Source organism: Sinocyclocheilus grahami, unplaced genomic scaffold (assembly GCF_001515645.1).
Source record: "Sinocyclocheilus grahami isolate Dianchi unplaced genomic scaffold, SAMN03320097.WGS_v1.1 scaffold506.1, whole genome shotgun sequence".
Taxonomy (NCBI): Eukaryota; Metazoa; Chordata; class Actinopteri; order Cypriniformes; family Cyprinidae; genus Sinocyclocheilus; species Sinocyclocheilus grahami.
This window is the reverse complement of record NW_015505685.1, coordinates 177,677-188,581: the sequence shown is the minus strand read 5'-3', so window position 1 is coordinate 188,581 and position 10,905 is coordinate 177,677. Positions and strand designations below refer to the sequence as shown.

At 37.3% G+C, this 10,905-nt stretch overlaps 1 protein-coding gene across 4 annotated transcripts in view; it reads left to right on the top strand.

The window, feature by feature from the left end:
* The window catches only part of LOC107554559 (leucine zipper protein 2), a 164,755-nt gene that overhangs the window by 99,418 nt on the left and 54,432 nt on the right, over positions 1-10,905 (top strand). For all 4 annotated transcript variants that reach the window (XM_016237112.1, XM_016237110.1, XM_016237109.1 and 1 more), the window contains exons 5-7: positions 3,177-3,239; positions 6,617-6,679; positions 8,111-8,173. In XM_016237112.1, the coding sequence (XP_016092598.1) occupies positions 3,177-3,239; positions 6,617-6,679; positions 8,111-8,173 (189 nt within the window). The remainder of the gene's footprint in view (positions 1-3,176; positions 3,240-6,616; positions 6,680-8,110; positions 8,174-10,905) is intronic.

The window sequence follows — 10,905 nt, the reverse complement described above, 5'->3', positions numbered from 1 at the left end:
AAACAGTGATCAGAGAGCCCCAAAGCTGCTCGTGGAACAGAGTGATATGCATTCTTTATTGCTGTGTAACAGTGATCAGAGAGCCCCAAAGCTGCTCGTGGAACAGAGTGATATGCATTCTTTATTGCTGTGTAACAGTGATCCAAAATAGTGCTGTCTCTGGTGGGACACGTAATGTGCTGCTTGTATTTTGGCAGTTCACGGGAGAGATTTGATTTGTTAAAATCTCCAAGAATGATTAAAATAGAGTCTGGGTTCCTTTGCTCCATTTCAGTTATTTGTTCGGCCAGCTGTTGCATCGCGGCGCTCACGCACGCGTCCGGAGGCACTTACACATTCACAAGAATGAAAGAGGAAAACTCCCGAGTCGAGTAGAAAGGTTTACAGTTTATGATGTGCGGGTGAGGAGAAGAAGTTCATCCGTTTTGTTAGGAAGGGAACGGACATTCGCGAGATGAATGCTTGGGAGCGCAGTCCGAATGCCCCACGCACGGAGCTTCACCAGGGCGCCGGTGCGTTTCCCTCTTCTGCGTCTGCACGCGCGTTTGAACAACACCGCTGTACCTCCGACTAGAATGTCCAACAAAACGTCCGAATAATCAAAAAACTGAAAAATATTGTCTGGGGTGTGCTGCTTAATGTTAAGGAGTTCGTCTCTGGTAAAACTTATAGAAGAAGAATGACAAAACACAGAACAAACAAACAAAAACAATAGAAGAATCACGGAGCTCAGCGTCCTGGCTGCCATTTGCGGCGCCATCAGTGTCTACTACCATTATCAGTGGTTTCCTGAATGACCACAGGAAGACCAGAGGTCACAGCTGATCGCCCTTGATCGGCCACACCCATAGCCTCCAAATCTCGGGCTGAGGATGCCAGATCCTGCCCTGTAGTTGAGACAGCAGGTCTTTCTGACTGGAATCTCCCATGGGGTGTGCTCTAGAAGGGAGACTAGCTCTGAGAACCACATCTGGGACGGGGCTATCAACAGGAGGCAGATTCTGCACTCCCTCAATCTGCACAAGACCGCCAGAACCGGCTTGATTGGAGGAAATGCGTACAGCCTCAGATCTGTGAGTGAGCAAAAGCATCTTTGTGCCAGGTGACATAGGGAGAACCAAAGGGGACACTGGGTCAATTCCTGCGATGAGAAGAGATCTACCTCCACCCTGCCGAAAAGATCCCAGATCTGAGCCACTGTCTGGTGGCTCACCATCCATTCCCTCGACCTGAGTTTCTGCTTCAATAGAAAGTCCGCTGCAAGGTTCAGAGCCCTGGGGACGTGAACCGCTCTCAGCGAAAGAAACCTGTCCTGAGCCCAAAGAAGGATGCAGCGCGCATGCCTTCCCATTGCGTCATAGCTACACAGCGTTGCGTGAACCTATGAAAGAGAACATAAAATAAGATATTTTTTGTCAATACAGTGGAAGTCAATGGTAACTAAAATTGTTTGTTTACCAACATTCTTCAAAATACCTTTTTTTTTATTCCACAGAAGAAAGAAAGTCATACAGGTTTGGAAAGGATGAGACTGAGTAAATTACGACGAAAATTACGAATTAAATTAAAATTTTTGGGAGAACTGCCATTTAAGATTCATTTAGAAACTCGAATGAAACTACTCGTGAACCTGAATTTGATATAAAGCCTTTGAATAATTTGACAAATCAAAACATGTTTAGTCAAGACATTCCCTTACTTTATACTCAGATTGCATATAGTTCGCAAACAAAGCTGCGTGAAAACTGGAAATGAGAAACAAAAACCAAGATTTAAAAAAATATCTATGCATTGACTGCAGTATATCAATACGTGAGCTTGTGGACTGAATTCAATTAAAGTGCTAATCGGAATGAACACACCCACAGGTACACTGCTGCTGTATTGTCTGGAACTGTGTACAGCTGCTCGACCTCAGTATTTAGATGTGTTGTTATTTTTCCACAGTGTCTGCCATGGCTGAAGGCAGGAGAGAGAGAATGAGAGTTGAGGTAGTTTGACATTCAGGGCTGAGCTAGGTGAATAAGGAGCAATAGTGGAACATTCTATTTGATTGGAGTTGCGGTTCACCCTCAAGGCTGTAAACACTTCTGATTCTTTTTTGGTTGTTTGTACCACGCTCTGGATTGTTTTGGGAAACCTTCGCTTTCACATTTGTATTCCATATAGGCTTGTGTTGAAATATTTTTATATGGTTCTCTTAGGGCTGTGCAAAAAAATCGCCTTCGATTTTGAATGCGATTTTGTGTAGCTTGTCAGTGATCTACGGCTCTGTATAGTAAATGCCACTCCATCTGAAAGCACGTGCTGGAGATTTACTACTAATCACCAGAAGCGGCTTTACTGACGAGATTCGCATGAAAATCGCGTTCGATTTTTTGCCCAGCCCTAGGTTCTCTTTTCATTTGAGTTCAGTTCACCAAGGGTAAACATGATTGAGGTTTTCATGAATTTACATTGCAGTTATACACAGCAAATGTACAGTGAGATCTGATCTAACCTTGTTAGTCAATTTCATTCTTTCTTTATTATTTCAATCTGTAAATCCTCAAATCAAACCTGCAAACAAATAATAAATAAAATAAATAAAATATATATACAGCTCAGAATAATTTAATAAATTAAATCACAAAGATAACTGTGCTGCGCATTTATATTTTTGTACATACTGTACATTACTGTGCAAAGGTTTGGGGTCAGTAAGTCAATAATACTTTTATTCAGCAAGGATACGTTAAATTGATTGTTTCATTCTTTTGAACTTGTCAAATCAAAGAATCCTAAAAAAAAAGTATCACCGTTTCCACACAAATATTAAATGGCATAACTGTTTTCAGCATTGATAATAATAAGAAATTAGCATATTAGAATGACTTCTGAAGGATGCTGTGACCATCAAGATGGGTAGAATATATTAAAACAGAAAAAGTTTGAAAACACTTTTTTAAATTTGTAATAATATTTCACAAATATTACTGTTTTTACTGTATTTTTGTAGACTTCAAAAACATTAACATTTTGCCAACCCCAAATTTTTGAATGATAGTGTATATTTTACAGCGAACATAATTCTTCCTTAAATCAGATCATCATGCACAATTTATGATGCTTTTTCTGTACAAAATGCTGCTGGGGCTTTAATATGCAAATTGCCCCTCCCCCTCCTTTCCATGCAGATAAAGTTCTTAAAGATGGAGATGGAAAAGAAGACCAAAATCATCAAAGATCTTCAGCAAGAGGTACTGTTTTTTTTGTTTTAGGAAGTATTATTAATGTATTAATTCTGGATATGCAATAATTCCTCAGAACATCAAAGAAATATAATTTCTTAATTTTTAATAGTAGCATTTACAGAATATGTGAGATTAAATGTGAAATAAAATAAAACAATGTTAAATGCTTTCATTCATCAAAGAAGAGAACAATCACCAGCCACAGCAGTTTCTTTTTGCCAACGGCTGGTCGTAAATTAATGTAAAAAAAATATTAAAATGGCATGATATTTTTTCTCAGAAGAGATTTATGTTCTAACTACTGTGATATGCAGTGTTATGCAAGGTAACATCTACAGTGGAATGACTTTTAATGGAACATAAAATGGAAACTGTCCCTTAGTTCAACTGACGTTGTAAATGATGACGGCATAATAACTATTTAATTTGTCAGGTAATATCACTTACCGTGGCTGAGTGAATTTTGCTTATATCTCAATTTAGCTTCATAGTTTCACTAAATAGGTAATGAAAATAAAATTCAAGATTTAAAATGATAGCTCACCCAAAAATGGAAATTTGGTCATCATTTACTCACCCTCATGTTGATCTAAACTAGGGTTGGGTCCCGAACTCGGTACTTTTAAGGGTACTGACCGAATTGCGTCGGTACTATCGAGTACCGATTCACATTAAATCAATCGGTGCCAAATTTCGGTACCTGAGAATGCATCTGGGCGCATACGCTACAGAGAGAGAAAGAGACCCTGTGACGTGAGGGAAGAAAGAAAGAAAGAAAAGGTTTGTAGGGCCCTATTGTTCAAAATGTTGAAATTGAGACTTTTGGACTTATTTTTTCATTGAAATAAATGTTTTTGTAATTACACAGAGAGTAAAGTACCGGAAAAAAGTACAGTTTGGTACCGGCACAGAAATTCAGGTATCGATACCGGTACCATACCGGTTCAAATGTGAACGGTACCCAACCCTAATCTAAACCTATATGACAACTCTGGACGCCACTGGCTTTCATTGTAAGGACTAAAAACAACTTTTTTCAAAGTACCTTCTTTTATGTTCCACAGAATAAAGAATGTCATACAGGTTTGGAACAACATGAGGCTGAATAAATGATGACAGAAGTCTGATTTTTAGGTGAACCTTCCCTTTAAGGCTATACTGTTCAAATCAGATTTTTTTCATGGCTGTTTGAAGTGTCTTGACTGCACTGTGCCCTATCTGCTTGGGTGGATCCTTGTGTCATTGCAGTCTTTAGCAGGGCAGCCACATGCCATTTTTAATGACAGCTGCCATTTTTCTTACAGACTTGGGCACTCATTCTTCTTCAGAGAGGGGTAGAAATGCAAGTGTGTGGATTTGACACTCAGCCAATTCCACCTCATTGAATCGTATTGCAATGCTATTCTGCTTCATTACCTCAAACACTCTTTCACTTGCTCTCAAAACGTCCCTCCCTTCCTTTCTCCGTTCTTATTCTTTCTCTCACAGTCATTTTAATGTAACACCTCTGTGGTCCACCAGCTATTATATATTCCCAAGTCAATTTGTTGGTGAGGGCCACTGTGACTCGTTACACAGCAGGTGTTGTAATTACAATACAAGTAGAAAAGAGCCTGTTGAACTTTCAGTGTTAATTTTATGACGGAAGCAACGAACATATGGTATGAAAAGCAAGTGTTCTGCTGAGATAATGGCTTTGCCATTTTTAGTTGTTTTGACATTTTCTGTCAAACGTCACTTGGTGAAAGTAAGTGAAAATCCTAAAAGTTTTTGCTCCCCACATGAATTAATTATGTAATTTAGTGCAATTCAATGAAAACTGCACTTAGTTAGACAAATGCAATGAACTATTGGGATTTTGTGATCACATGAATTGACGCAAATTCAACCAGACCCCATTTTATTTGTGGTAGTGTGTAATTTGCTCCTATTTTCTCAGTTTTCTCTGCTCCTATTTTTTCTGACAAGAAATACAAATTTGAGGGGGGAAAGTGCAATGTTAGCTAATCAACACTCTGAAGGGTGTCTCATTCTGTCTCGCATGTGTGCACTCTATACAAAGACGTCACTGCCACTAAATTTTTAAACAGTATGGGGGGGGGGACCTTTACAGCACAGCAGCAAAATTCATGTTAGCGGTTAAGACTGTTGAGACAAATAAATCTTCAGCATCTAATATTGTCTCTTTGTGTCCTCTCCAGTTACTCATGTTCATTTGGAATGACCTTATAAAAAGTGTCCCATTCCTGCAGTGCCAATCAAAATGCTATTTGAAATGTGCCCTTGATCTTCACATAAATATCACAGAAAAACTAAGACATTTCTCATTTACTGACTTCATTAGATAGTAACATTAACGTCAGTAAGTTTGTATATGTGTGTACAATACTGTTCTAAAGTTTGGGTTCTGTAAGATTGGTCTGTAAGATTTTTGAAAGAAGTCTCTTATGCTCAACTGTATGTATGACATGCATAGAAAAATATTGCATATATGTAAATTTTGTCTCTCAAGAAAATTATTACCAGAAGTCTCAGAACCTAATTGTCCATTTGTGTTAATGATTGAAAAGGTTTTGTTAACATCACTCTGTGGACACATTCTAGTTTTGTTTATGCTAAATACAAATATGCTATTGCATCATTGCTGTCTTAACATTTGAATGCGTACTGCATATTCAGTTATTATGCACTAAAATAATTACAGGTAATTGTACTTCTATTGTCACTAACACTATTTGCATGATTGTTGCTGGGTTTTCACTGCAAACCAACACCAATAACATCACAAGTAGCATCGCAATTTTAGAGAAAAGCCTCTGGAAATTAAGTAATTTTTGGGCCCCCAATTATCAGCAAAAAGTCCTGTGAAACCCTGGTGGGTCTGAAGCTGGGTGACATTGCCACTAAAAGCGTGTAGGCTACATTTGCATCTGAGAGCAACACATAGACAAAGGAAGTGAGAAATTGAGGCAGAGAGAGAGATAATGAGAGAAAAAATAAAAGCAAAAGAACACGAACAGAGAGAAAGAAAAAAGAGGAGGTAGAGAAAAGCACTAGATTAAACTCAGCACCACCATCATCTCTGTATTGATTCTTAATCTACCATCATCTATTTCCATAAAGACATCCACTGCAGGTTATTACAGAAATGAGGCATATCCTCCTGGGTCACCTTGAGCTTCAATAAGCTTGTGAGGGAACTGTCAAAATGAGCTCATTGGAAACATTTGAAGCATTGCTTTTGTCTGCAGGGACAGGGGTACCATTAAATTGAGTGTATTTACCTAGATAAAACAAGACGTCGGGGCTTGTTTCAAGCTTGATGTTACAAAGTATGGTATGGTACAGTATATCTCTATTTATTGCCTTTTCCTGTCTTGCAGAATAAAAGCCTGAAGAACAAACTTCTGTCCGGAAACAAGCTCTGCGACATACATGCAGAGGAGGTATGTTATGTGGACTGTTGTGCACTCAAACACTGTTGAAAATACTGCAGCATTTCTATTCAAACCAAAAATAATATTGCTCCTCGCAGAAGCGTTATGCATATTCACACATATTCACATGCCACCCTCAGATTTTTGAGCTTGATTTTGAATGCAAGCTCTATAAATATATAATTATATTATTTTAGGATTTATTTATTACAAAATTATGATGAATGATTATTGACAAAAGGTTTTCTCTCACACTTTGGTGAAGAAATTGCTAGTAAATTTTACAATTAATTATGAAGAAACAGCAAGTAAAGTAACATCCTGAATTAAACAAACTTTTGAAGTAGAAAGACTACAGTGGTTTTTATTGCAAATCATACCCGAATAATCGTTCGAAAAATAACAAAGTAAATAAAGTATTCTCTTATGCTTGCCAAGGCTGCATTTATTTAATTAATACAGTAAAAACAGTAATATTCTGAAATATTATTATATAAAATGACAGTTTTCTTTTTTTAATACATTTTAAAAAGCTATTTATTCCTGATGGCAAAGTTGAATTTTCAGTAGTCATTACTCCAGTCTTCAGTGTCATATGATCTTTCATAATATGCTGATTTGGTGCGCAATAAGCATTATTATCAATGATGAAAATATTAAAACATTTTTAGATTCTTTGATGAATAGGACATTCGAAAGAACAGCAAAAGTCTTTTGTAACATTATAATTATCTATACTTATATAGAACTCACTTTTAAAACAGTTCATTGCATTCTTGCAGAATCAAATGTATTAATTTCTTTAAAAAAAAAAGAAGACCCGGAACAGTATATATTTAAACACACATTTTCTAGGTTGGTGCTAGATTCAAGTGCAACCAACTTGATATTATAAACTCAATATTCTACTCATTCCAAGCTAGAAAATTGGGAAGGTAGACAAATAAATGCAAGTGTATTGGCAACGTGACTTTGCTTCTCTAAGGGGGAGAGAGTAATGAAGTCTCATTAGTTTTGAGTAGAGGTGCTGTACACTTCAGTTACTAAGAGATTACTGAAGACACTGAGGCTACAGTATATAGTAAAGGAGTGTATGTGTGTGTGTGTGTGTGTCTGTAAATGTTTACAACTGTGGCAGCAATCCACAGTCAGCAAGCCAAGACAATACCATACCATGGTGTGTTATTGTGCAAGCATGTATGCCTGGGTGTTGATGTGTTAATGTGTTTGTGTCATCGAGTTGTCCCTGCAGTCCACTGAAGGGAAGAGTTTTATATTTTCTTGTTCAGTGAAGGTCTCTCCTTTGAATTGGATCTTTGCCCAGCAAGCGTTCACAAAGGAACACTTCGGCATGGCCACAAAAAGCCTGCTACACAATCTAAATCCAATTTTACTATTTGAATAAGCTAACATACATTCTCTCTTATCTTCATTTTGCAGTCCAAAAAAATCCAAGCCCAACTGAAAGAGCTGAGGTATGGCAAAAAGGATTTAATTTTTAAGGTAAGAACCAAACAAAGAGCATGTGTCATTACTGTACCCTTGCATGGTGCGCAGGGGCCTTAGCGATGATTTTTAACCACAGTCACTGGTTTAACCGCCAGACACTGCTGGCCAAATGGGTGCCCTAAGCAGAATTGTATTGTTGTGCCCCCTCCCCCAAATATTATGGAAGTAAAAAAAAATAAACTACTATAGGGGTCAAAATAGAACTTTAATAAAATATAAAAGTAAATAAATAAATTTTATTATTTACAAATTACAACTGCTGCTCTAGACAGTTACCTATGGCTATGATTTTATTAATACAGTTGTATAATTGATTTTATAAGCATTCAGAAATCACGCAAAAGAAAATTAAGCAGTTTTACAACGATAAAACCATGGTTAATTTTTGTAAGGGTTGTGATGTCCACATGATTTTTTTGAAGAAATTATAGAGGCTGTGTCATCTATCACAAAAGCGTGGCCAAAAATTTAAGATTAAGTGGATATTTGAATGTTTGGTCAATATTAAACAAGGACTTAATTGTCCTGTAAGTGTACGCAATTACCAGGCCTTTGGCTCCCTTTGCAGGCATTTGTAATAATATGTAATGCACATAAATTGTTTATTTTGTATTAGCCTACATTATTTTAACAGTGTTATTCAATGAAACCATATAATTATTAATTAACCAGTCATTATTGCCTCATATTTTTTATATAATGCATTTTAAGTCATTTTAAAGGCTGTTGTTGGCTCAGGTCTTTTTTATAACTACAGAAAATATTATTAATACTTCTTTGGTTACCATGGCTACAAGAACCATGATTTTTGGTTTTATTAGTAGTAAAACCATGGCTAATTTTCGTAAGGGAACATGGAAACTCAGAGAGAATATATATGCATTGGTGGTGGTGAAGTATTAGACATTAACACATTGTTAACGTCAACAGCCAAAAAAGTTTCACAGGATTATGAATGTAGGCTTACCTGAAAGTGACGGGCTTCATCTTCATCTTTTTCTTTTCTTTGCACCGGATTGCTGATGTCTTTTCACCAGCATAGTTGTCCATCAATTATGATCATTTGCATTCAGCTGCAAGCATGAGGTGTGAGCGGACGCGGATGCGGGAATGGCGTGTCATGTGTGCTTAGCCTACTGCCAACTGTGTTCACCATAAAATGCTGTATGTTTATATTTTTATTTATGTATATGTTCATGTTAATTAGGGCTCCACGATAAATCGCATGCGATATTTAATGTGCATCTTGTCAGTAAAGCCGATTCTGTAATCAGCGGTAAATCAGATGGTAATCTCCATCAGTTACTACACAGAGCCGTTGTTCACTGATGAGCTGCGCAAAACCACATTCATTTAATCGCGCGATTTTTTTGCGCAGCTTGTCAGTGAACAACGGCTCTGTGTAGTAACTGATGGAGATTACCATCTGATTTACCGCTGATTACAGAATCGGTGTCCTGACATTTTATCCTACCAGTCAGATTGTCCTACCTGGGTTTACTGCGCATGCGCACATCAATATTGCGTCCTTTTTCTCACACTGAACAACAATATTTAATGTATCTGTACTGTCAGCAGGGGCGTCATGCACTCATTATTTTTACGAGTGGGGGCGGGGTCGTCATGTGACACACAGCAGCCACAATAGCACTCATGTTTTATTTTATTTTATTTATTTTTTTATTCGAAACATTCCCAAACGCATTAACTATATCATGAAATATCTCGATCCTCACCTTTATAGATTATGTTAGTTGATCTATAGTGGGCGATGGTCAAAGTAGCCTAATAATGTAGTCTACTATACATAAAAACCTGTCTGTTTACTTAAGTAACAGATATGGGCGTCAACATATTTTTAATACGACTGACTTTATATTTAATGTGAATTTAACATTGAAAGTTAATGTGAATAAAAACATTGTAAGTTAGGCTACTTATCATAACACTTTCATTGTACAGAAAGAGAGCAAAGAACATTTACATTATCAAAGAACATTTTCACTGACAGTCTAGAGTTCAAGCACTCTCAAAAACTCCCATTAAAATCACTGAAGCTGTTTACACTGTGAAATTAATATCTTACAGATTCATACACACATCTGCAGTTTGTTGTTTCTAACCAGAGAATTCGCCAGAAAGAGGTATTCAGACAGCGAGTGAGTGAAGAAAACACCGGCATTTTAGCGATGACTCATCTGAACGCCTCTGATTGGCCATTGCACTCATAAGCTCAACAGCATCGTGTGTGATTGTTATAATGCGCAATGCTGTAAAAACGCGTCTGTATCTGGCTCTGTGCCAGCCAGCGAACGCTTGACTGAGGGCGTTTCTGAAGCTTGGTGCTGACTCGACCGTCATATAGGGATGGGCGTATCGATCCTAAGTATCGATATATCGATACTGACGCGAGTATCGAAAGTATCGATACTCAAACTAAAAATATCGACACTAAGGTGTGTTTTATTTACCAGTGATTTTGTTTATTTAAAATAATAATAATAATGCGTACAAATGCATTGAATTGGACGAATAACCTTTGTTCGCAAGTAATTGTGTAGGATATAATTATTTTCCTGCTCATCTGAACACACGCAAATGTTGCAAGACAGAACCACTCAATCAAAGACAGCGTTCACTCACTTCTAAAAGTGCATTCAAACAGGGCTGCGTTGCCCAAAAGTATCATAAGAAAGCATTAAAGCTTTTGGGAACAGCAGCCCTGA